General features: G+C 40.8%; 1 protein-coding gene across 2 annotated transcripts; it reads right to left on the bottom strand.

Annotated features, from left to right (window-relative positions):
• Positions 1–116: 116 nt before the first annotated feature.
• Positions 117–27219, bottom strand: gal3st4 (galactose-3-O-sulfotransferase 4). Of its 2 annotated transcripts, XM_086285384.1 has the most exons (5): positions 27103–27219; positions 24865–25121; positions 14691–14807; positions 5115–5415; positions 117–4354 (listed from the first exon to the last, which is right to left on the bottom strand). In XM_086285384.1, the coding sequence occupies exons 2-5, from the start codon at positions 24879–24881 to the stop codon at positions 3272–3274; spliced, it is 1518 nt and encodes a 505-aa protein (XP_086141510.1). In that variant the 5' UTR covers positions 24882–25121; positions 27103–27219; the 3' UTR covers positions 117–3271. The 2 variants fall into 2 exon arrangements, with proteins under 2 accessions (XP_086141510.1, XP_086141509.1); XM_086285383.1 differs by lacking the exons at positions 24865–25121; positions 27103–27219 and adding an exon at positions 18674–20437.
• Positions 27220–27777: the final 558 nt, after the last annotated feature.

The following is a 27777-nucleotide window of genomic DNA, read 5'->3' as shown; positions in this document are numbered from 1 at the left end:
TTTACACATAAAGTTCTTTGATCTTTTTACTCAGGACATTTTAATGCAGCACAGAACAACCACCGTATCACACAGCTGCTGTCAAATGTTACAAACAAGGAGGCAAAAAGACGTAGGAGAGTTAAAGATTTTTTTAATTATTTAGTACAAGAAAACAAACACAACAGATGCACACAAAGAGCGTGATCTACTACAAATTTCCGACAGAATACAGTTTCAAGTAAGATCATAGCCACATATACTGCAGCTGCTCGGCCTGCTCAGTAACATCTGGAGCAACATGAGGAGTTCTCTGTGAAATGTCCTGTCAGGGCTGTGGGAGTGGCTGAATAGAGATCGTTGGCGAAGTGGGCATGACAGAAGGTAAATCACACCACCTACCACTGATTCTTACTCTGACCTGTACCGCTCTTGTCCACTATGTACAACATGGAACTTTAATACTGAAAACGAGCTACAAAATGAGTCACATTACAGTATTTGCGAAAATTCAAATAAAGCTTTATCCTAGATCGGGAAGCAAAGTTTGACTTTCTGGTACCTTCTAGTACCAGAAGCTGTTTTTAATTAAAAGGAAGAAAACACACACACACGTGTTTAAACACCAATAAAAAGTATGAGCAGACAGAGGTGACAACACAGTTACTGTCCTGAATTTAAGAAACAGGTTTAACTTTGTTATTTATTTATGTGAAAATGTTTCACCTCATTTTATTTTTACTTGTTTACATTTTTCAACTTGTTTGCCATCTTCCATATTTATATTGGAATTAAGTGTGTAATAAAGAAATTTCCTCAGCATTAATAAAGTCTTTTTATTTCTTTATTGCACTGTGCTGATTACATGACACGACTGTGGTATCCTATAGAAGGGCGCTCGAAAAGCACAAAAACATTATGATGGAGTTTTCAGCGTATTAACTGTTTGTCGTCCATGTTGGCAAGAATTGATTGGCATTCGTCAGCGATTGAGTACCGACATGTATGCTGTGTGTAAATATGACTTATCACCACTAACCTTCAGAGAGTGACAAAATGTACCTGGATATAATAGTCACAGTTATCTAATAACCAAAATATAAGGGACACTTATGTTACAGCATGTAGTAGCACTCTATGATAAAAAAAATCCATATTGTGTAATTTTTTGAATGTTCAGCTGTTACTGGTGTAAAACACGAACAAGCAGAATAGGAAGCGATATTCTTCGAAATCTAAACGAAAGCTGGCAGGTGCAAAAGACAGAAAGGTCTCTTTCAGTGAAGTCAACACGACGTGACTTGGAAACCAGGAAAACCACGGGAAAGGAAACCATTTACTTCAGTTACGCTGCTGTGACATAGAAGCAGCCGTGCACACGCTGCTGCTGTGACATAGAAGCAGCTTCTGTCATTCCAAACGTCTGCGTAGGCTTGACCTCCAGAGACCTTTCTGGATGTGACATCGAGCACATTTTAATTAGCGCGACTGAAACAATGTTGTTGAGACCCCAGACAGGACTATGACACTCCTGAAGCAAGAGTTTCACTGTTAATGATGGCTTATTTATGAATGAAGAGAAAGTCAGTTTTAGAGTAAACTAAAATAAATCACTGGTTTCCTGAGTGAAGGGAAATAAACACCTTATGTCCCTTTGATTTTAAGACGTTGTTCAGTATTGACTCTCTTTAAACACACTGACTGTAAGAGATGAATAATATCCTTTCATCAGAGGAGGTAGCCACTCAAACACAGTATGCCTGAATCTCCCTTACGGGCCACTGCTGAGGTGACCAGATGTGCGCTGTGTAGGGTGGCCGACTCTGGACGGAGAACAAGACAATCGAATGTTTGACACTGGGCAATAAATTCAATACTTTCAACAATGAACGAACATGTACGATCTAGGAAACAACCTGTTGTAAGGAGGTTCATTTAAAAACAAAGTGGCGCATGCATATTTCCTGTATATGCATGCAGTCACGTCTGACGCTGTCTGTCACCTGTGCTACCTCGCATGCAGGGATGACCCTCACTAAGGCAGGGCCAACACTGTCAGTGAACCCACTCTGTGACACTTCTTATGCAATCAAAGAAACGTTGTTTTCAGCCTGTGTTAGATTGTACGGACAGCAGTTGGTGAAGAACACAACTGAAACAGTCGTCTAGCTTTAGCACTTTACCTGCTAAAACTCCTAATATGGTCTGTGACTCTACTTTCCTTCCACAGGCACGTCCTCAGAAAGGAGGGAAAGGTAAGCATGCTGGCCCTGCACTTGCCCAATGTAGCTTTGGACCTCACTATGGAAGAGCAGGTCAATGACAAAATGAAACTGGGACTGCTGGGAGTCACTGGAAACAACAGCGAGCCATAAGCTTTCTGCCTGACAGGTGCAGACGTGGTTAATGTTGCTGAAAGTGTGGATCTGAAACAATATAGCAATCTTAGTCTAAAGCTAAAAGATGTATTTTCCTAAATGTAAACAAACTGTGGCAGAAAACTGAAACTCATAATCCAGAAATAGCTTTTAGAGTCCAGACTCACCACTCGACAGCACAAACAAGCCTGTGGTGTTTCAGGAGACACGCCCACAGGCACTTATTTTGAAGCACTACCTTAATTTCACTGGGAAAAAAATCATTACACAAACCTGATGTAAATCAAAACATTTAAAATCCTGCCTAAAAGTGAATTTTTAAAAATTCATCTGGAAGATGTACCTGCACCACCACAGCTGCTATCTGCGGACTTCTCCTATAGATGAGATTTGCTGTCTCTGAGCCGCGTTTAAAGGCAAGCTTATGTAAAAAACAGTCTGTATGTTAAAATACAAAAAAAGATTTGAGCAAGGAAGCGATCATTTGTCTGATGAAATCAATAACAGCTGTTAATGCAACAACAAACCTAAAAGGTCTTGGTTTTCTGCAGTGCTCTGTCCAGCGAGACTGTCTTCATGTTTTTATTTTCACAAACTCCCGCCTGTGTCGGATCAGCCACAAGACCCGAGCGGTGTACCCCTCCTCTGTAACCTTGGGACAGCTTGTAACTTTCATTTAATTTAAGCATCAACACAATAAGAAAATGCAGTTCCAATAATAAAATAGACTGTCACTGGGAGTAATTGCCAAAGATGAAAACATACCAAACCAGAGAGTGTGTTCAGGAAAAGAAAGAAAACTGGAAGTGCTGCAGAGAAGCTTGTTTCTTTCTCACATGTAAACTAAATTTGGCTCAGGCGTCTCTGGTCCGTTTCCCCTCACAAATCAAAGGTAACATGTAACTCACCTTAAACTATCTCAATCTTTCTTTTTCTCGCACTCCTTTTAAAGTCTGGTTACTCTTCATTATACGGCTTCCATCCCAGTCTCTTTCTCTTTCCATCTCAGCTTCTCCCATCATCATTTTCTCTCCTGTCCTAGATGAATCATGTCTTACAAAAGCACCACCAGCTGCTAGCAGTCCCTGTCCCTGCTGTCCCAGCTGGGGTTGGACAGCCCGTGGGAACTGTTTACTATCCAGCAAATCTTTGTATTGGATCTCGGGCCTAATCATCCTCAGACAGGCCGTCCTGGTAGCATTGTCGAGACCCGGCTGGAGCTCGTATCCAAGAATCTTTACTACTCCGCTCTGAAAGGGTCGGATATTTTTGTCTCGTATCCGGTACGCTTCTATGGGCTTTCCACCATCCTTCAGACAAACCCGGCCCAGGATTTCCCGCCGCATCCTGAGAAGAGCTACTTCTTGCTCCATCTGGGCACGACCAAACTTGTCGATATCCTCCCAGAACGTGCGGTTGAAGGCTTTGTATAGGTACCAATCTAAGGCGTTCCACTGGCGTAGCTTCTCCCGCTGATGATCCGTTAGCGACAGATTGGGCAACATCTTGCCTTGTGAGCGTCCAGCTCTAGCACCGACGCCAGCCGCTACGGCAGCTTTGCCGACCCAGCTTCCGCTCATTACGCTGTTGCTGCTGGGCTTTTGCTGCCGAGCGTTAAGGCTAAATGAGACTACAGCATCCAGTGGCCAGCAGAGGGCATGTCTCAGCAGGATCATAGACTGGTCAAAGTACTCGGACACAAGAATCAGTCTGAATGTCTGGCGGATCATGGCCTCACCATGCTGAGCTAATTCCACTGAGAAATTAGCATTATTGTCCATGCCAAAATCAAACCACAGCAGGTTGCGGGCATAGTGGTTGTTGCGAAGACGAGGGTCATAGTATTTATTTGGGTCGTCGACAAAGTCGCCCAGCCCTTTTGCCTTCCGAAAGGCAGGAGCTACTTCTTTGTAATAAGCAAAAGAGGACTCCGCCAGCGCGACAGGATCCCTGATGATAGAAAAGTAGAATGTGTCTGCAGGCATCACTTTCTCCACCTGGAAGACAAAAATTGAAACAGTTACAAATAACGATACTACTGCAGTAGCATCGCGTATTGTCTCTGACATCAGCAACGGTTCAACTATCCATTGTTTTAATTATGAAACCAACAGAAGCTCCTCTGATGTCATTCTACCGCTGAGCATGCTCAATCTGGACAGAGGGTTTGGCTTGCTGACACGGGTATTTACAGGTATTTACACTAGCAGTCTGGTGATTAGCCAGAATGACAAATAGTGCTAATGCACAGCCCGGCAGAGTTAGGCTAACCAATCCCACTGGGACCTTCTAGTGCTGGTTGAAGGGTTCAGTTTCCTAAGAGTCTGAAGGTTTGGATGGGCTGGCAGTCCTCCTACAGTCATACAGGCGGTTAGGTTAAGTCAGACTAAGCATGGAGTTTAGTGTCTGTAGTGTTTTTAGTCCAATTTGAGCAAATTTCTAAATGAACATCACTTTAGCCCACAAAACGACCTTTGTGTATTATTTTTGTGTATTTTGTTCATTAGTTGTTGTTGATTATCTTCTGCCAATTTTTATTATATGGCTGAGGCTACTGATGTCACATCTGTATATGAGTTTGTACACTTTCATTTTCTATATATAAACTATAAAATGAGTCTCTTTAAAATGTCCAGCCATGTTGGAAATTTGAACAGTGGAGGATTATACAGATGGCTGTATGATTATCAAACCATTTTCAGTCATTACTGTCAGCCTTCTATTTTACCCACCATTCTCTTCGTGTGAACGACTTACCTCTGGCTTATTAAACCTCATGTGATTGCCCATGATGTGAAACTCCGTGGCTCGGGGACCTCGATAACCTTTGACTCTGTGAGCATTGAAGGGTAGTGGGTACCCCAGCTGGTAGCCCAGTGGAAGGGCAAAGCGAAGGTTGCGTTCCTCTCCAAAGCGGTACAGCATGTTGAGCACTGTGCTGCTTGCTGTCTTGTGTGTCTTGAGGAACATGATGTGAGTGTGGGGCTGACAGGAGCCCAGAGACGGCCCCTGGGCATCAGGGGATGAAAAGATGGAGTGAGCAGCTGGTTGGGCACTGCTGTTGGACGAGTGGGAAGAGAGGAGCAAACTGTAAATAATTATTATTCAGAACATCTCTGGGATTTTACCACAACTCAAATCTACTCACCATATGATAGTATTGACATTTCTACAATCAATGCAAATCAATTCTTGGTCTTACTTGTACTACAAAATCAGTAGGTTTTCACCCCACATCAGAAATCATGTTTAAAGCAAACAGCTTAGCAGCATCACACTGTCTCAACCGATAGAACTGATGTGGCTGTTCACAGGAAATGTAAAAGAAAGGCAAGGCAAGTTTAGTTGTATAGCACAATTCAACAACAAGGTGATTCAAGAAAGGACAACAAACAGAAACAGTTCAGTTGCTGAGTACACTTTGAACCTAACTCCTTACTTAATGCAAAGATAAAATGTCTTAAAGAAGTATAAACGTATGAGCTTTGAATTTATTAGTTGCTGTGAACTGATTTTATAACTGAGTTTTATTCCTGTCTGGATGGTTTCCTTCTAAGCAGATGTTACATAAACACAGACACATCACAGCCAAAATGTTCAAAGCTATACTGTGGTAGCACGGGGATTTCATTTCACACAGGCACAAATACTCCAAGAAAGCAGCAGCAATCATTTCTTCATCATTAATAGCAAACTGAATGAGAAGCATGTGATTGGGTAGCATTTGTCCTGCAGCTGTGGCTTAATGGTTGGGTAATAGTGGGACAGCAAGGACAACAGTATTTCACAACATTCAGGGCCCTGTTCTGTGGAACCAGGGTTCAGGAGACAGACAGTATCTCTACTTTGAAGACTAGGCTTACAGATACAGCCACTTTAAAAACGGCTGTCTCATCCCTGACAGGACCGTGGGTGGGCGCGTGACGGATTTCTGACCAATTGCCAGCTGATGGGTGGCTGTAATGATACCCTCACCTGGACGATGCAACCATGGGTGGTAACGTCCCAAAAGCAGCATTTAGGAAAACCGGTGGTAATATCTTGTGTATCCACCAGGGGGCGCAGTGTGGAGGCTTGTTATCCTCCTGAGACCCAGTAATTCATTTTTGTGCACTGTAGTACACATTTAGTTTTTGCTTGTAGCTCTTATAGTCTACTTGCCACTCTTCTAAGTCCTGATGTTTCTTAGAGAGGACAACAGTACCTTTAAAATGATATCACATGTGTGGGGGTGTGGCCTTGCCAATTGTCTTTTACCCACCTTTTCAAAATGGTTGGCATGCCTACCAGCATATTTTATGGAAGAAAGAAAGGTAAACTTGATATTTACATTTAAAATGTTTTTTAATTTTCAAAAATAAACATCTAGTAAATAATTTGAGGGGTTTTTAAGAATTAAGCTTATTTAGTTTCACAGAGAACATGACTAATTTATTAATGTGTACTCTAGTGCACGTCGGGACTTTGTACTTATATTTATTTCACTTTTTCCTAGTAGACAACTCTTTGACAAAGGCGGAGAGAATTCTTAACAGAATAATTGAGCGAGATTCAAACAGAGATTCTTCAGAAGATGAGAGTCATGTGAGCCAGATAGGAGAGGGTGAGAACCCAGGAGGAGCCACACAAAGATTATCGAGATGCAGTGGCAGATGTGATAGAGAAAAACACAGGGCCACCTGAAATCTGTCGTCCTATCTGGTCCAAAACCAACATGTAGGAGAATCTGGAATTTTTGCTTTGAGTTAAAAATAAAATATGGGTAAAATGCAGGAATGATTTCCAGTATAGTAAAAAATAAGAGTCGCATTTATAGCTGAATCCATGACACCTGATTGTTTCTACACGATCACGTCTTTGCTGAAAGTTATCAATGATCTCAATGTGCGAAAAGAACTCCCAGTATCTGGAGTTCAAGCTCCTCTTGGCTGAGAAACCAGGGACAAACATGTGAACAAGACCTGAATAATACCAGTAATGAAGAGTTCTCTCCAAAAATCAAGAAAAGGAGGCCCCAATCAGATGAGAGTGTAGCAAAATATGGTTCCCTCCACTTGCCTGAGATGGTTAACAGTCCAAGGCATTTCAGTTGTAGAATGGTTGGGTGCAACAGTAAAACATATGTGAGATGTGGGAAGTGCCAAATGTTCCTTTGTGTCTCCAAATAAAAAAATCACAGTACTTCCTCAGATATCATAAATGAATTGATTTTTGTGAAATAGAAAGCCCAGTGCAATCACTTGTTCCTGAACCAATGGCTTACAGCTAGTGAAGTGTCAGTGACTTCTAAGTTGGTCCCTGATCTACATTTTTATGATATTGTTATATAAATAAGGTTTAATATGCTGCTTACAACAAATTCAGTGGAGCTTTTAATTTTCTTAAATAGCTCTTGAATGTTGTTAGTTTCACATTCGTGATCAATGAACTCCCCTTGTGCACTGTAGTGCACATGTTGTAAAATTTAAATAAAATTAGTTAAAAATAATTTTGTTTTTGTAATGTGTTTTTTTTACCGTCCCAACACTTGATTTATCTGAAAAAAATCAAAATCAAAATATTTTTTTCCCCTGGGTCTCACCATGTACATGTGAAACTCGAAATATTAGAATATAGTGCAAAAAAATTTTCAGTAATTCTACTTAAAAGGTGAAACTAATGTAGACTCATTACATGCAGAGCGAGATATTTCAAGACTTTACTTGTTATAATTATGATGATCATGGCTTACACTTATGAAAACCCTGGATAGTATAATCATACATAAGTACTCAGTACTTGTCTCGGGCCCCTTTTGCATGAATTACTGCCTCAGTGCGGCGTGGCACGTCAGCAGTGACGTGTTATAGAAGACCAGGATGCTTCAATAGCAGCCTTCGGCTCTTCTGCATTGTTTGGTCTCATGTGTCTCATCTTTCTCTTGGCAAAGCCCGTTCAGGTCACGTGAGTTTGCTGGCCAATCAAGCACAATTATCCCATGGTCATTGAACAAGGTTTTACTAAACCGTCATGACTTTGTTTCTGAGAGTGTCTCATGACAATGACGTAAGCCCGTGCGACGTCCGTGGCAGCAACAGATGTTTGCAGATCAATAATGGACGACCATGCAGCGTTTAAAGCGTGAAAGTAATCACATCACTTTGAGTTTGATTCTGTAAAAAGTGACAAAAACATCAGCGTTTGCTGCACACTCTGCGCGGAAAGAAAACTTCTTTCTACACCGAAACATTAAACTTCAACTCTGAGCGAGCAGCGAGCACGCTGCCACGGGAATGTGACGTTCACAGAGAAACCCCCGGATCCTCCCACTGACAGGACCACTGTGGGCAAACCTCCACCCGCCCCACTCCTGCTAAACAGGTGACAATAGATTTAAGAGCTGCTGAGTCTTTGATTTTATTTATTTTCTGCTGTGTTTTACTCGCATCTATTTGAAAGAGTGAAAACACAAAACATTATTTTATTTTATGTGCTGGAATATGCAGAAAATAGATTTAAATGTTAAACATTCTTCCAGTCAGAGAATGTCGCATATTATTTAATTTTTGCTTCATGCATGAAGTTAAAAGATTAAAACTAACAAAACAAGTTTTTCATTTGATTACATTTTATATGATGGATTATGCAGAAAAAGTAGAACTGGGCTGAAAGGTCTGTTGCTCTATTACATATTCAGGTTGTTTATCATGGTTTTAAAATGTAACTAAGTAACTAATTACTTTTGAAAATAAGTAATCAGTAAAGTAACAGGATTGCTTTCTTGGAAAAGTAATCAGTAATTAGTAACTAATTACTTTTTCAACTAACTTGACCAACACTGCTCGCCATTCTTCCTCCAGACTCTAGGACCTTGGTTTCCAAATGAGATGCAAAATTTGCTCCCACCAGAAACTGGACTTTGTGCCACAGATTAACAGAGCAGTTCTTTTATTCTTTAGCCAGGTGATTCTGTTTGTTGTTCAGGATCAGCTTGACATGAGGAATAGAGCATTTGAAGCTCAACTCCAGGATCCGTCTGTGTGTTGCACTAACTCCAGCCTCAGTCACTCCTTGTGAAGGTCTCTCACACTGTTGAACGGCCTTTTCCTAACAATCCTGTCCAGGCTGAGGTCATCCCTGCTGCTTGTGCACCGTTTTCTTCCACAGAACTTTCTATTAATGTGCTTTGATGCAGCACTTTGAGAACATCCAACCTCTTTTGCAATTACCTTTTGAGGTGTTCCCTCTTTATGGAGGCTGTAGTGATGGTTTTCTGCACAACTGTCAGGTCAGTAGTCTTCCCCATGAACCAGACTGAGAGACCATTTAAAGGCTCTTTGCAGGTGTTTTGGATTAATTAGCTGATGAGAGCGTGACACTTTGAACCTACGATATTGAACTTTTTCAAAATATTCAAATTTGCTGAGCTTTTGAATTTGAAGTTTTCATAAGCTGTAAGCCATAATCATCAAAATTATAACAAATAAAGGCTTGAAATATCTCGCTTTGCATGTAATGAACCCAGAGCAGCATCTAGCGGTGTGGCTGTTATTTTACTATTACTGTATTATAGTATATATATTGCTATATGCAATACTGTTGAGCATGTATTTGCCTATGTAGAGCTTACAGCGAGGGGGTTTTCAACCACTGCAAACGTACTCCCATGCTGTAGTCCTCCACAATACCAACTGCATGTTGCTCGACATGGATGATGCTGTATGTTAGTTAATGCCAACTGCTTGACAAGTCAACAGGTACTAGCGCGATAATAGTTGACCAGGAATGAGACAAGTACAAAGACATTACACACTCGTTTATGCTGAGTTAGTATGAAACGTAGAGAGAGCTGTTTATGACCACAAACCAGTGATCTCTGTTTCACTTTCGGTCTGTACAACTTCACTTTTCTTCACAGATGGACGAAAAAAGGACATCCAATGGTTGTACCAGCTCTACCACATATTTGTGACACTGTTACCATGTGACAAAAACCCACTCTATAGGAACACGGGCAGCCCACAGTTGTCCATGAACTGCCAACATAATTTCCTCATAATAGAGAGAAAGAAAACTAAATCTGATGCAAAAATGTAAAAATCCAATGCAGTTCAAATTGAAAAAGTCTGTCTCATCCCTGACAGGACCGTGGGTGGGCGCGTGACGGATTTCTGACCAATTGCCAGCTGATGGGTGGCTGTAATGATACCCTCACCTGGACGATGCAACCATGGGTGGTAACGTCCCAAAAGCAGCATTTAGGAAAACCGGTGGTAATATCTTGTGTATCCACCAGGGGGCGCAGTGTGGAGGCTTGTTATCCTCCTGAGACCCAGTAATTCATTTTTGTGCACTGTAGTACACATTTAGTTTTTGCTTGTAGCTCTTATAGTCTACTTGCCACTCTTCTAAGTCCTGATGTTTCTTAGAGAGGACAACAGTACCTTTAAAATGATATCACATGTGTGGGGGTGTGGCCTTGCCAATTGTCTTTTACCCACCTTTTCAAAATGGTTGGCATGCCTACCAGCATATTTTATGGAAGAAAGAAAGGTAAACTTGATATTTACATTTAAAATGTTTTTTAATTTTCAAAAATAAACATCTAGTAAATAATTTGAGGGGTTTTTAAGAATTAAGCTTATTTAGTTTCACAGAGAACATGACTAATCTATTAATGTGTACTCTAGTGCACGTCGGGACTTTGTACTTATATTTATTTCACTTTTTCCTAGTAGACAACTCTTTGACAAAGGCGGAGAGAATTCTTAACAGAATAATTGAGCGAGATTCAAACAGAGATTCTTCAGAAGATGAGTCATGTGAGCCAGATAGGAGAGGGTGAGAACCCAGGAGGAGCCACACAAAGATTATCGAGATGCAGTGGCAGATGTGATAGAGAAAAACACAGGGCCACCTGAAATCTGTCGTCCTATCTGGTCCAAAACCAACATGTAGGAGAATCTGGAATTTTTGCTTTGAGTTAAAAATAAAATATGGGTAAAATGCAGGAATGATTTCCAGTATAGTAAAAAATAAGAGTCGCATTTATAGCTGAATCCATGACACCTGATTGTTTCTACACGATCACGTCTTTGCTGAAAGTTATCAATGATCTCAATGTGCGAAAAGAACTCCCAGTATCTGGAGTTCAAGCTCCTCTTGGCTGAGAAACCAGGGACAAACATGTGAACAAGACCTGAATAATACCAGTAATGAAGAGTTCTCTCCAAAAATCAAGAAAAGGAAGCCCCAATCAGATGAGAGTGTAGCAAAATATGGTTCCCTCCACTTGCCTGAGATGGTTAACAGTCCAAGGCATTTCAGTTGTAGAATGGTTGGGTGCAACAGTAAAACATATGTGAGATGTGGGAAGTGCCAAATGTTCCTTTGTGTCTCCAAATAAAAAAAATCACAGTACTTCCTCAGATATCATAAATGAATTGATTTTTGTGAAATAGAAAGCCCAGTGCAATCACTTGTTCCTGAACCAATGGCTTACAGCTAGTGAAGTGTCAGTGACTTCTAAGTTGGTCCCTGATCTACATTTTTATGATATTGTTATATAAATAAGGTTTAATATGCTGCTTACAACAAATTCAGTGGAGCTTTTAATTTTCTTAAATAGCTCTTGAATGTTGTTAGTTTCACATTCGTGATCAATGAACTCCCCTTGTGCACTGTAGTGCACATGTTGTAAAATTTAAATAAAATTAGTTAAAAATAATTTTGTTTTTGTAATGTGTTTTTTTTACCGTCCCAACACTTGATTTATCTGAAAAAAATCAAAATCAAAATATTTTTTTCCCCTGGGTCTCACCATGTACATGTGAAACTCGAAATATTAGAATATAGTGCAAAAAGATTTTCAGTAATTCTACTTAAAAGGTGAAACTAATGTAGACTCATTACATGCAGAGCGAGATATTTCAAGACTTTACTTGTTATAATTATGATGATCATGGCTTACACTTATGAAAACCCTGGATAGTATAATCATACATAAGTACTCAGTACTTGTCTCGGGCCCCTTTTGCATGAATTACTGCCTCAGTGCGGCGTGGCACGTCAGCAGTGACGTGTTATAGAAGACCAGGATGCTTCAATAGCAGCCTTCGGCTCTTCTGCATTGTTTGGTCTCATGTGTCTCATCTTTCTCTTGGCAAAGCCCGTTCAGGTCACGTGAGTTTGCTGGCCAATCAAGCACAATTATCCCATGGTCATTGAACAAGGTTTTACTAAACCGTCATGACTTTGTTTCTGAGAGTGTCTCATGACAATGACGTAAGCCCGTGCGACGTCCGTGGCAGCAACAGATGTTTGCAGATCAATAATGGACGACCATGCAGCGTTTAAAGCGTGAAAGTAATCACATCACTTTGAGTTTGATTCTGTAAAAAGTGACAAAAACATCAGCGTTTGCTGCACACTCTGCGCGGAAAGAAAACTTCTTTCTACACCGAAACATTAAACTTCAACTCTGAGCGAGCAGCGAGCACGCTGCCACGGGAATGTGACGTTCACAGAGAAACCCCCGGATCCTCCCACTGACAGGACCACTGTGGGCAAACCTCCACCCGCCCCACTCCTGCTAAACAGGTGACAATAGATTTAAGAGCTGCTGAGTCTTTGATTTTATTTATTTTCTGCTGTGTTTTACTCGCATCTATTTGAAAGAGTGAAAACACAAAACATTATTTTATTTTATGTGCTGGAATATGCAGAAAATAGATTTAAATGTTAAACATTCTTCCAGTCAGAGAATGTCGCATATTATTTAATTTTTGCTTCATGCATGAAGTTAAAAGATTAAAACTAACAAAACAAGTTTTTCATTTGATTACATTTTATATGATGGATTATGCAGAAAAAGTAGAACTGGGCTGAAAGGTCTGTTGCTCTATTACATATTCAGGTTGTTTATCATGGTTTTAAAATGTAACTAAGTAACTAATTACTTTTGAAAATAAGTAATCAGTAAAGTAACAGGATTGCTTTCTTGGAAAAGTAATCAGTAATTAGTAACTAATTACTTTTTCAACTAACTTGACCAACACTGCTCGCCATTCTTCCTCCAGACTTTAGGACCTTGGTTTCCAAATGAGATGCAAAATTTGCTCCCACCAGAAACTGGACTTTGTGCCACAGATTAACAGAGCAGTTCTTTTATTCTTTAGCCAGGTGATTCTGTTTGTTGTTCAGGATCAGCTTGACATGAGGAATAGAGCATTTGAAGCTCAACTCCAGGATCCGTCTGTGTGTTGCACTAACTCCAGCCTCAGTCACTCCTTGTGAAGGTCTCTCACACTGTTGAACGGCCTTTTCCTAACAATCCTGTCCAGGCTGAGGTCATCCCTGCTGCTTGTGCACCGTTTTCTTCCACAGAACTTTCTATTAATGTGCTTTGATGCAGCACTTTGAGAACATCCAACCTCTTTTGCAATTACCTTTTGAGGTGTTCCCTCTTTATGGAGGCTGTAGTGATGGTTTTCTGCACAACTGTCAGGTCAGTAGTCTTCCCCATGAACCAGACTGAGAGACCATTTAAAGGCTCTTTGCAGGTGTTTTGGATTAATTAGCTGATGAGAGCGTGACACTTTGAACCTACGATATTGAACTTTTTCAAAATATTCAAATTTGCTGAGCTTTTGAATTTGAAGTTTTCATAAGCTGTAAGCCATAATCATCAAAATTATAACAAATAAAGGCTTGAAATATCTCGCTTTGCATGTAATGAACCCAGAGCAGCATCTAGCGGTGTGGCTGTTATTTTACTATTACTGTATTATAGTATATATATTGCTATATGCAATACTGTTGAGCATGTATTTGCCTATGTAGAGCTTACAGCGAGGGGGTTTTCAACCACTGCAAACGTACTCCCATGCTGTAGTCCTCCACAATACCAACTGCATGTTGCTCGACATGGATGATGCTGTATGTTAGTTAATGCCAACTGCTTGACAAGTCAACAGGTACTAGCGCGATAATAGTTGACCAGGAATGAGACAAGTACAAAGACATTACACACTCGTTTATGCTGAGTTAGTATGAAACGTAGAGAGAGCTGTTTATGACCACAAACCAGTGATCTCTGTTTCACTTTCGGTCTGTACAACTTCACTTTTCTTCACAGATGGACGAAAAAAGGACATCCAATGGTTGTACCAGCTCTACCACATATTTGTGACACTGTTACCATGTGACAAAAACCCACTCTATAGGAACACGGGCAGCCCACAGTTGTCCATGAACTGCCAACATAATTTCCTCATAATAGAGAGAAAGAAAACTAAATCTGACGCAAAAATGTAAAAATCCAATGCAGTTCAAATTGAAAAAGCAAAACCATACCTCTTGTTGAAGATGATTCCCAGCAGCTGGGTGGCAAAAGCAATGGCCACAAAGAATAGCAGCGCTTTCCACATCCAAACTGGACCCAGCCGACCACAAACCAGCGATCGCAACATCCTGTGAGGAGGAGAGAAGGATGGATGAATGGAATGATGCACATAGTTGTGAGCCCAAAGCAGTCAGTGGAAGAGGAAGATACAGAAAAAGAAGGGGAAAAGTGTGTGGAAAGAGAGTAATACGGATGGATGGATGGATGGATGGATGGATGGATGGATGGATGGATGGATGGATGGATGGATGGATGGATGGTAGTCGGACGATTGGATGGATGGATGGATGGATGGATGGATGGATGGATGGATGGATGGATAGAACGATGGATGGTAGTTGGACGATTGGATAGATGGATGGTAGTCGGACGATTGGATGGATGGATGGATGGATGGATGGATGGATGGATGGATGGATGGATGGATGGATGGATGGATGGATGGATGGTAGTCAGACGATTGGATGGATGGATGGATGGATGGATGGATGGATGGATGGAAGGATGGATGGTAGTCGGACAATTGGATGGATGGATGGATGGATGGATGGATGGATGGATGGATGGATGGATGGATGGATGGATGGATGGATGGATGGAAGAATCAAACACAGTAAGATAATGTCATTAAAGTGACAGGATAGGGTTTGAAGAGGAGAAAAGGCATGAAGAGACGGGGACAGCTGGATGAGTCATAAAACAAAAACGACTGAAGTATCTTCGGGAAGGAAACCAGTCTGAAAATAGATCTTGTATTCCTTAGATTCCTTAGATACTGATGTCCGGTTCATTCTTATAACAGAAGATGAATAAACTCAAAGCATACTTTTAACCAAAATTTAAATACTAATCAGTTAAAGGTTCAAGTTAATTTTACATAGCACCATGGACTTTTCCTTGGCTAGGAAAGGCTACCACTCGCCATTGAACAGAGTTTTTTATAATGTGGCACAAACAAGGCATGAATGTGATTGGTTTGAAAAAGTTGGGGAGGGGTCACAGTTTAAACCTGGCCTCCCTACTGGTCTTTGTTCTGGTGTCTGGCTCATGTTTCCCCTTACACTTTGTGCAGGGGGCTTGTCTCTGTAATGAGAAGAAAGACGACTCCTCTCTACTTTACCATGGCAACCACCTCTCTTCTCGAGTCAGTCCACTGGAGAGTGAAACTCTTGACACCTTGAAATTTTTGTACCGTGCTGCACCATCTCCAATGAATTCATTCCCCAAAAATTCCTAAGGGGGGACGGGGGGGTCCTCCCTGTTTATGCTGTGTTTTAGTTAGTATCCGTGTACCAGTCTGCCTCTGATACCAGTGTCTTGATTTTTCCTGTGGGTTTATATGTATGGGTGTGGCATTTTCTTACAACACTCTATTCTATGATACATATTTGTGTAGTAATGTTAGAACAAATTATGAGGTAATTGTGAAACCTAAAATAATGGGGTGTATATGTAATAAAGATTTTTAAAAATGTGTTCAAATGTGTATCTGTTCATTGTAAACATGTATGTATTAATGTCTGTAACTGTAACTTTAACCTCAGCCAAACGTCTCCGAAAACGTCGGAGCGCTTTTGCAAATATGTGGTGTCTTGATAAACCGAGCAGATATTTGAAGTTTACACAGCTACAGTATCGCCTGAAAATGTGTTAAAGGTTTATTTTGTGACCCAGAAATAATAAGAGTAATATTAAAACTAAGTAGCTGCTGCCATTGTTGGAAACTGGAATTGGCTGAGTTGTGCTATGAATTCTGGGAAAGGTTGGTCCACGAAGGATACACCAATCCTTCAAATCTGGGGAGAAGGAGGACACATTTTTCTGAGTCTTCGAATTTAGACATTTGTCACGTCGCTGTAACGTAATCAGCCAACAAATGTGGCCTGCGAAGGATGCAGCCCCTGAATTTGTACACAGCTACGATACTGGACACAGCTTCTTCTTCTTCGGGGTTTAACGGCAGCTGGCATCCTTGTACATGCAGTGCTGCCATCTTCTGTTTCAGTCCGTTATTACACTCTTAAATCCTGCTACTTATTCCTGCTTTTGGGATCTTACAAAGCTTCAAATGACGCGTCGAATATTAAATCAGTCGTCGACGATTTTGATAGTCGACGTAATCGTGACTGGTCAACTAATCGTGGCAGCCCTAATGTCTATTGATGTCTATGGTGTTTCCATAGTTGGCACTACTAATTATTAAAAGGGTTTGCCCATCTTAAACAGTAAGTGTGACAATACTTTCCATTATCAAGCATTTAAATAAAAACCCAACACCACTAGAAAAGGGATAAAAATATACATCAATAAAAGTCTTTTTTTTAACATATTCATGCATATGTAACAAGTTCTATGTAAAAGAGCCTGTAGTGAGCTGTCAAATGAAATAGTACTTTCAGACAGTCTGTTTTTCAGTGACATTGATTGCTGTCACACAATCACACTGGAACAGATCAATGTAACAGGATTTGTGATAGATGTGTGTTCATTGGTTTGGAATCACACACAGGTGTCATCAGAGCGTGAACACAACTGGCATGGTCTTTTTGTGTTTGATAACAAAGGAACACTCACAGGAAGTGGCTGTTATGTCATACAATTGCACGTATATTAAACCTAATTTAACCTAATGCATTTTAGTAAAATGCTTATTGGTAATAAGCTGCTACATATTGCCAAAACAACCTTGCAACTCTGTTGAAAGGAAGCGTATTTCCTCACTTTTGGTTTTTATCATACTGATAAAGAGCTGATACACTTATCAAAGCCTCCCACGGGTCTTTAAAGCTGAGAGGGGCTCAGTGTAAAGACCATAACATATGATTCACATCAATTCAATTTTATTTTTATAGCACCAAATCACAACAACGGTCCCCTCAAGGCGCTTTATATTGTAAGGTAGACACTACTAAAACAATCATATGATACCTATGAGCAAGCACTGTGCTGGCGACAGTGGGAAGGAAAAACTCCCTTTAACAGGAAGAAACCTCCGGCAGAACCAGGCTCATATTCATATCTATCCAACTTAACAGTGATGCCTCGTTCCATCTAGCTGGGCGAACAGAAAAAGAAAGAGACCATTCGCACTATTACAGCAATATTGTTTTCAGAGGATAAAGGCAACTTTGTCGACTTTGCCACATTAGCTTTGTACTGTTAATATGTGCATAGAATTTATGCTTCTATTACAATTTTGTAAAAACATCTTTATTAACTTTATTTTTTTTATTTAACCCTAAAAAATTAATTTAAAAAAACTACAGTTAAAAATGTCTTATACTGATGTATATTACTATTTCAATCGACCCAGTTACGTTACTGGCTAATGGGACACTGGAAAAGTTTGGGGAAAAACTTCTTCAGTGGACTTGGAGACGTTGATGACTAGAATAATCTTCTGACACTCTCCTAATATGTGATGGACTAGTTCTCTATGATTATTTGACATTTAAACCCAGACGGATTCATAACTTTGCAGTCAGGCACGTTACAGTGTGGTATGTCATATGACAGCTGAAATCACACTTCCTCTAAATAGATTTGTGCATTTCACTGTTCACTTTGATCAGATCTGATCACACTGCCTCTCCGTCTGATTGTCACTTCTGCAGACCAATGTGAGATTAATATTAGGGCAGCAGCCACCACCCTGTTCACCACATATTACAAGTCTGAAATGCCCAAGCGGAGTTGGAGGGAGAGGCTGTATATATGTATATGGTTCCCGAACTTGTGACCATGTTAAGACTTGGCGTGTGAAGAATCCCTACACCCACACCTTCGCCCATGTCTGCAAAATCGCAGCCTAGCGCCGCCCATTGTACACCACAGTCTCTCCATCCTAATAACCCCGTTATGGTTTTGCTATCAGCATCTTGTTCTGTGCCCACTTGTTCCATTCTCACATCTATTGCTAGCTATTTCAAGTTACCTGGCTCTCCGTCTGAAAATCATAGCTGTGTCCCCAGGCCGGTATCGGTGACGCTGTTATTGTGCAGCTGCAGAGAGCTCGGAGCATCTCGGAGGCTTCAGCTGCGGCAGATCCACTGCTCGGGCCGTGGACCCGGATCAGCCCCGCGGAGGGACACGGGCCGGAATACGTCCCTGTTGGGCTGAAAGCCCGTCTAGTTCCGAGGACGTAAAACGAAATTTTCTTTCTTCCAGCTGTAAACCTTCCTGCCTATTGTGCTGATAATGAGAATACAGTAGAGTCAAGAAAAGAACAGAGGATGTGGCGTACTTCCGGGAAACATCAAAATAAAAGCATTCATGTGTCTGGACCGTGAACAAGCCGTGAAGGGTATTAGCGTTAGTCGACGTGGGTGCCGAGCAGTGGGTCGGGGGGTCTGGGTCCGTTCATAAAACTCACTGTACCCCGTCCGATGAACTATACACATACTCAGTCTACAGGTTTGAATTTGACATGTCGCCTGTAAAAGTGGCTCCGCGTTGTATCCGGCTGCTCTTGCTGTCGCACACCGTGCTTTTATTAAGTGCGTTATTCCGCTTCGGTTTGTTTTATTGACGTCAGCTTGGCGAAGGGGGTTCGCCATATGTGACGTCACACGGTGTGACGCTGTTAGAAAGGCATCCGCAGAAAAAGAAAGATTCGTTCCCATCGCTTTTCCTTGACCTCCAGGGAAACAAATCCAAGTCCAGGAAAGGTGGTAAGAGAACTGATAAGGAGTTAGGAAAATGCTCTGAAAATCCGAAAGACCCTGCGCTTGTCTCATTATCAGTGTGATGCCGGATATCCGCCATATTTAAACTACTAAGTGCACGTTCTACTCCTTTAATCGAATCTCGGCAGTATTTGGACCTTTATTACAAAGGTTGGAAATTTGACGAAAACGGAAAAATTAGGCCAGATTTACTAACGCAAGGGGGAGTAAAAATACATGGCCTTGTGACATGTATTTGTAAAGAGGAGAATATTTAAATGAGTCACTACAAAATCTGTGCCACACAGTTTATTGCAAATTGCATAATATCTAAAGCCCCAAAAATCATGTCTTATGCCTGCTGCTGTTGTGATAGCTACATCTTTTTGTTTGTTTGTTGCTTAAAGACAGGAGATAGATGGTGATGTGGATGTTGCAAAGCTGTGCCAAAACCGTGTCTCAGTAAAACTTTGCACTCAAGCTTATAGGCGAGCCCCGCGTATTGCTCTTCAATAATTCTGGGATTTTCATGTAAAACTACAAAAACAACCACAACTCAGATTCTCTTTCTCAGCAGTGTGCACACAATACATCTTATTTTCTCGTATTAACCTGCTGTGATCTAGTGGAACTCCTTTCCTCCACGGTTAGGATTTGTGTGACTGCAGTACATCCATCCATCAAAAGTTTATCAAAAGAAGTAAAAGTTTATGATGTCCCTAAAAGGACCCATCTCATCTTCAAGAACTCATTGTACTGTATCTCCTCTTTAGAGTACTTTGCTCTAAGACTGCTGGCTTACTTGTGGTTCCCAGGTAGACGTAGTAATGGGAGGCAGAGCCTGCTCTTCTGTAGAAGCCTGTTTCTGCTGGCACTTAACTGTACAATCGAATGTGCCTTAAAGCAACTGTTTATGTGGTTTGGTGATTGAATAAAGTCTGCAATGTGACAAAGAGCATTACCAATAATGCAAACTAACTGTACAGAACCTCAGACAGACTGTTATCAGTAAATATATATCAGAATTTTTATCTTCTAAATCTGCCTTCTTAATAGGAGACCGCGACTCAACTAAAAGTTGTTTTTATTCCTGTTGTGTAATGTTCAGAGTGCAGCTGTGCATTTAACAGGCTGTTGCTAAAACTAAAAATATAGGGTTGAAGAAACATTGGGACGAATGTGTAAAATGTATCATCCTGATCCATGCTCTGGTAAGAAAATCCCAGAAAGTTGATTCAGTGTTTTCAGAAACGTTTCATCACAACAGTCCTCAAATGTCTGGGATATACCTCATCATAACTTCTTGGAGGTTTCCCTGAGAGAATAAGCAATCTTATAGCTGGTGGCTGCCCACTACACCTAATCTTAAGGTCAGCATAAAGTTATTTTCCCTGTAGGAATCAGTAAAAGCTACCTTAGTCTACAATTTGGGGCTTAATGTTGAAAAAGATCTAATACCTTTTGACACAAAATTCCACTAATCACTGTCACACTTTCCTGATTTGGTCTCACTGCCATTACTGAATATTAAAAGTAATAAATGACAGGTTTGGTGATATTTTCATAAACTATTCATTTACCACATCAATAAACACCATGACGGCGCAAAATGTTTTTTCTAACATGGCAACCTTTAAAAAGTGAAAGGAGACAGAAAGACAGGTGGGAAAGAATACAACTTAATGAACTTTTTGATGCCATTTTACACACAGTACTGGTGCAGAATCTAGAAAATGTGGGGAAATACTGGCATCATATACAGTACTTACTTCTGAAGAAATTATGATGGGACCCTGAAATCAGTGGCGTGTCTAGAAAATTTTTGTTGGGGGGGCCAGGTAGGGGCACAGATTTGGAGAAGGGTGGCAGATGTAATTGGCAGATAATGTTAAAAACAATTCCACCAACCCTTAACCATAATTCAATAACCCTGTAAACCTAATAACCGAATGCGCTTTTAACTCTTATTAGAATGAGATTTTAACCACTACGGTGCAAAGTTTTTAGATACTGCGTTGATAAAGTACAAGAGATACAATCAGTCAGTGTTTATTCAGCATTCAAGGACAGCAATATTTGCATAGTATTTTTACTGACATATAGTGCACATATGTTTTGGGCAAAAACATTTTTGAATATTAAAATACGAACATTTGTAACAAACAATTGACAAATTAGCCAGTTCCAATGTAAAACTTTCTCTGCCTGTTAAAAAAAGAAGATAATCTTCTCACAAACTGGTGATTTATTTTGAAACAGGAAAAAAGTGGAGAAACAACTGAAAAGACTAACATTTGAATAAAACCTGAAAGCAAGTAAATACTTTCTCTGCTGCCTTATGGTAAACTTTGGTAATATTGATAAAGAACAACACTGGCTGATGATAAAATACAATCAGCTGGCATGGTGACACTGCCAGTATTAACCTGCAGGGCTGGACTGGGACAGAAAATCGGGCATTTTGACTACAGACCGACCCACCAGGTATTAAAGCCATGAAGCCTTTGAATGAAAACAAACCCTGTTGTGACAGTGATGTACAGTCTTGTTGGTATATGTATGATTTCTATACATTTTACGTCAGATAAAAACGTTGGTTGTAAGATTTAGATAATTAATTAATAAAAACTAGATATTTTAAATGAGAATAAGAAAGTATGTCTTTGTGCCCCCCTCTCCCTGTTAATGCCCTACCTGCCCCCTGGCAACACTTTGCTAGACCCGCCCCTGCACAGTTACCAGCTGTCAGCTACATAAAAAAGGATGCTGGTGTTATTTGTCTCTCAGAAACAGTTCATAACTTCCCTTCAACTCATTCATGTCACCTAAAAGGTAAACCTGTTTCTCCATCACCTGTTCAGCTCTGATGATTCAGTAAGGACGTCTCCTGGTTTCATCTTCATGTTTCCCTCTCACCACATATCCAAACCGATACCATGACCAGCAGCTTTACAGCTGTGGCTCCAGCAAACATCAGCTGATACTAGAAATTAATATTAAATAAATTCTAACAACAGCTGATCAAGCTTAAACATGCTGCTGTTGTTTAGCGCGACATCCGCTGGTTTCCTCTTTCTGGCGCAAAGTGAGCGATAAACAAACAAGAGAGAAAAGCCGATCAGCTGATCATTGATCAGTTTCATGATTGAAGTAGAAACAGGAGAGGGAGGGGAGAGAATGAGAGGAGAAGAAACAGCTGTGCAGCGTAACGACAGAATGACTCCAGCTTTGTGTGTTTTTTTTTTCATTGTAGCTGAAGTCCGGGACAAACTGTGTTCCTTTTCAGCTCAACACGAAACGCGTAATATTTTCTCTGAATACGAGACGATTCCGTTTTTTACAGGACGGTTGGCAACTCTACTAACTAACCTTATGAATAAAGTTCACTATCAGTAACATCATAGCACCACCCAGCTGTATAAACTCCGTCATGCTAGCTAGTACGCAGTACGAGTTATTGTAACTGACTGTAAAAAGTCAGCATAATGAAAATAAACTCCACCTAAACTTGGTTTATATCTGACCCAGATAGACTGCAGGTCATAACTTCTTACCTGAAGTTCAGTTCACCTGACACTCCGGCCGCTGCTACCTCGGGTCTCTGCTCCTCCTGCCTCCCCTTTCCCTCATCCACCTGTTGCCTCTGTGGAAGCTCCGCCATAGCCACCACCAAACAACTGACTTATTTTTACACATCTGCCAGCATCTGGCCAATCCACCACCGTTCATTGTTTGTACCGTTAAGGGAAGAAAGACAACAAAAAAGCATTGACACCAGGCGGTGGGCCGATGGCCAGTCCAGCTATGGAGAGTTATCAACCTCTGTCTCTCTTCTACAGCATGTCTTTATCCTGTCTTCCTTCTCTCACCCCAACCAATCACAGCAGATGGCCCCGCCCCTCCCTGAGCCTGGTTCTGCCGGAGGTTTCTTCCTGTTAAAAGGGAGTTTTTCCTTCCCACTGTCGCCAAAGTGCTGCTCATAGGGGGTCATATGATTGTTGGGGTTTTCTCTGTATCTATTATTATAGGGTATACTGTACAATATAAAGCACCTTGAGGTGACTGTTGTTGTAAATTTGGCATTGTATGAATAAAGTTGAATTGAATTAATCTGTAGTGGAATACATTTAAAAACATCCAACATAAAGACAGGGGCTGTCATTGTCCCTGAATCTTCTCATGCTTTCCTGCCTGTTATCTCTCTCTGTCTCTCTGTCACAAAGGTAGTGGTTGCCCCATGATCGGAAGGTCAGGGGTTTCAATCCACTGAACGGCTACCCTGAGGTACCCCTGAGCCAGGTACCGTCCCTACACACTGCTGCCTGGGTGCTGCACTGGTGGCTGCCCACTGCTTCACTGGGTGAATGGGTTAAATGCAGAGGAGTAATTTCCCTACAGGGACTAACACATACACATTAGGTATATCACATTAGCCACCTGAAAGCATGAAGAAGGCTAAAAGCACTTGGTTAAGGGAAGAGATGCGAAAGATGGGTCTATATGGTTCTCTGTGGATTATTTGATGCTTATTCACTGCCCTGGGTCGACAAACTCCTGGTTGGATTAAGTACTGCTCGTCTTTATACAACACACCAAGGACTACTTGTAGATTGCCTTGTCTCCAGAATCCACACAGATATATATTTTGGAATATCACGTTTAATGGGAGCAACTTTTCTAATGTGCACCTCGAAAAATTACACAGTGTAGTAACCAAACGTGATATTCAAAAAGATATATCTGGACAATGATTTTGTTTTTTGTTCAACTAAACCAGGGGTCGGCAACCTGCGGCTCCGGAGCCACATGCGGCTCTTTAGTCTTTATACTGCGGCTCCGTGGTTTGGGGAAATAAATTGTAAAAGTATTTAGCTGAAGTGTATTTTATTTATGTTAGTTTTTTTTTTTAACTTGTAGTTCTAAATTGGAAGATTATCGTGATCTTGAAATATCTTGAAAAAAATAAAATCCCCACATCCCCACGGCTTGCCCTGGCAAACCGTGACAATGCCTAATTTGTGGATTGTCGATCTTCAGATCCTCATACGTATTTGAGCAGCTTTTCTCCACCATGAACTATGTTAAAAACAAAAACCGCTCACGCCTCACAGACAACAGCTTACAGTCCTGCGTAAAGATGAAAGTGACTTCGTACAGCCCCGGTCTCCAGACGCTGTGCGCAGAGGTTCAGGAGCAAAAGTCCCATGTCAAACATATCACGGCAGACCCAACGATGTTTGCATGAACAGAATGGCTGTCGCCATCCTCCATCTTTAAAATGTATTACCCTTCCAGGACCTGAAGTTAAGTAAAGCGCCAGGGTTCTTATCAGTGTTTTCCGTATTGGACCTTATCACTGTTTAGTTTTCACATTTCCTGTTTTATTGTGTTAGCCTCGGACTGTGTGTATGTTCCACTTCCTGTGTCATTAGTTAGATTTAGTCCAGCTGTGTGTACTCACCTGTTTCTTGCCATCATGAGCCGGTGTATTTAAACCCTCAGTTTCTCTCAGTTCCTCGTCTTATCATCGTCTAATCCACAGGTGTGTTTCCAGGTCTACTTCAGTCAGCCAGTCTTTCAGTTTCAGATAGCTTCTGTCCGTCCAGCCTCACTAATAAATACCATCCACACCTTCAATCTGCCTGCGAGTCCTGCATTTGGGTCCACTCGCCCTCTCTCTACAGTGTGACGCCTGACAACTTGACATCGACCAATCAGCTGAAAGGAAGAAAAATCTTGTCAAAATTTGTATGTGCAAGTTGAAACTCACACGCATGTGAGGGAACTTGAACAGGAAGCTTCACACATATTTTTTTGCCTTCTATCCGTAAACAGACATTAACCAAACAACTTGTAACTTGTTTAATTATCTTTTACAAATACAAATCTTTTTTAGGCACACATTTTAGATATTTTGATTTACAAGGTTACAAAACTCACTTCACAACTAGACAGTCTGATTTACAAGTACAAAATATTTATGACCATAATTTGAGCCTCTGAATCAATCTGCAGTCCTAATCCCGAGACCCCTTTGCACAGTGTTCAGAAGAGTTGTTCCTTATATTTCTTAAAATGTTTCTTAAAGGCACATTTATATTCCTTCAGCCTCCTCTCATTTTGCATATAAAATAAAATACATCTAATTTTCTTTGATGTACTTGCTGTGTAACTCTTGTCCTCCATACATCACAGACCGCTAATCACACTTTTATCAGTTAATATCTAATATAGCGTTCCATGTTCTTCCTCCTGCAGCAACTGTGTTATAAACAATGAAACGCAAAATGCAGTTACAACGAAGATTCACACAATCTGCTCAACTGTGTTTATGCTGCTCTCTATAAAACAGGAAGTGATGTGTGACCTAATACAACAGACTTCACACAAGAGGGAGAAACGCTGAGGGAAGAATTTGGAACAAATAACTGGATTAAGTTCACAAAGAGAACCAATACAGGAAATAACCTAAACATTATAAAAAACCATCCCTTGATAAATAACCAAAACAGTCCAAAACACTGAAAACAACTGACCGAGGACCATGACAGTGTGTATTTGGGGATTTGTTTGCATTCATTTACACACACTCCATTTTCCCAAGACTTCAGGATGGACACATAGTTGAAAAACTAGATGAAGTTCCCATCGATCCAACCATTCTCTTCCGCTTATCCTTTTTCAGGGTCATGGGTGCTGGAGCCTATCCCAGCTGTCTTAGGGTGAGAGGCAGGGTACACCCTGGACAGGTCGCCAGTCTGTCGCAGGGCAATGAAATTCCCCAAATCCGAAAAGCAAATCCAGAATCTAAAAGTGTGTATTTATTTAGGAGTTTAAATGTAATTAATTCCCAATTAAAAAACAAGTTAACTTTGCAGAAACTCACCACTGCTCACACTGTGGGGACAGGAAGCCGTCCTGATTCTAAATTTAGAAGCAAAGCCTCTTATCAGTTCACTGGTGCCTTTGTTAAGGAGCACAACACCTGCTGCTCCTGACCAGAGTCTACTCCACTTTAATCTACATGGCCCAGTTCAGAGAGTCGTAACAAAAACGAGCACAAGAAAACATGCACTGCGATATCTGCTTTTGTTCTATTAAACACAAAAACAGCTGCAAAGAGGAACTGATGAAGTCACTGTGTTTAGAATAAGTAACAGTGTGCTTAGTGGTTGCGTTAATGTTTTGTCCCAGCATGGTTTTCTAATAATGACGACAAGTACAGTAATACTCATCATTACATTATCAGAAAAAAGAGAAAACAAACTGTGTCAGTTTATTTTTATAAAGCTTTTATAAGTTTTATAAAGCCTTATGAAGGGAATCGTTTTACAACATCAGTGTTACATCCCTGAATCAATGTGACATCATGTGCACCAAACTGCACCGTTTATGCTTTTGTAAAATGACTTTTCCTGTGAAAAACTAAGAATGCTCCATGATTCAGTGCCACCTTTTACACCTTTAGTAAGAAGGTACAGGCGTGAGGCAGGTTAATGCTTCACTGCTGTGAAGCTGTAATAAACCTGTCACAAATCTTTCTCTCTAATAATTTTGTCTTAACTTCAGATTCAAGTTTTATGTTTCATTAAAGGGAAATCAGACTGCCTCGTTTTATTGCCACCTCCAGGTTAACACCCTGATGTTGCGCAGTTTACAACGTCGCTGTTTGGATGTTTTAAAAGCAAAATACACTCACGGTGCGGTTCAGCAGGTCTTCCTCGTATAGCGGTGTCCGGTTAGTGAAGAAAACAAAGGGCGTCCTTGTTGCACTGCTCCTGTTGGCTCAGCAGACGGCTGAGAAAGACCTCTGAAGTTACCGTGTCATGTGGTTCCTCTGCGCCACACAAACACCATCACGGACACGTCACTTACCCACTTTCCCGTTTTTAACTTTAGCTCCTGAATAAAAAAGTTTTAAATTCGGTATTGGGGGAAACAGTAATGAATACATGTGAGCTGGAAAATGTCTCAACACGTTTATTATAATATACAACCCTGAATTATACTGATTCAATTCAAGTTTATTTTATTTATATAGCGCCAAATCACAACCACAGTCGCCTGAAGGCGCTTTATTACTGATGACCCAAAGACAATTCAGTCCACTGATGAGCAGAATGCGCATCAGGCAGCTACGTGAAGTTCACCACAATTAAAAAATGAAGCTTGGAGAAAAAATAGATCCCGGGGTCAAATACGTGATGAAACAGGCTTTTGTGTAGCTACCATTCACTGCGCGTTGTTAGTTAGTTTATGTCACACTGGTTACAAACTATACTGCAGCTAAAGTATGTTGATAGTCATGTTTCACCTTTAACAACAGCATCACTGTTCTCGCACTTTCATTCCAGACGCATTTGTCTGTCCTGCT

This window comes from Aulonocara sp. 'chitande type north' Nkhata Bay, linkage group LG3, assembly GCF_057382095.1.
Source record: "Aulonocara sp. 'chitande type north' Nkhata Bay isolate Kocher_YH1m ecotype deep benthic linkage group LG3, A_spYH_male_GT1.1, whole genome shotgun sequence".
In the NCBI taxonomy this organism is placed as follows: Eukaryota; Metazoa; Chordata; class Actinopteri; order Cichliformes; family Cichlidae; genus Aulonocara; species Aulonocara sp. 'chitande type north' Nkhata Bay.
This window is presented reverse-complemented; position numbering and strand designations above follow the sequence as displayed.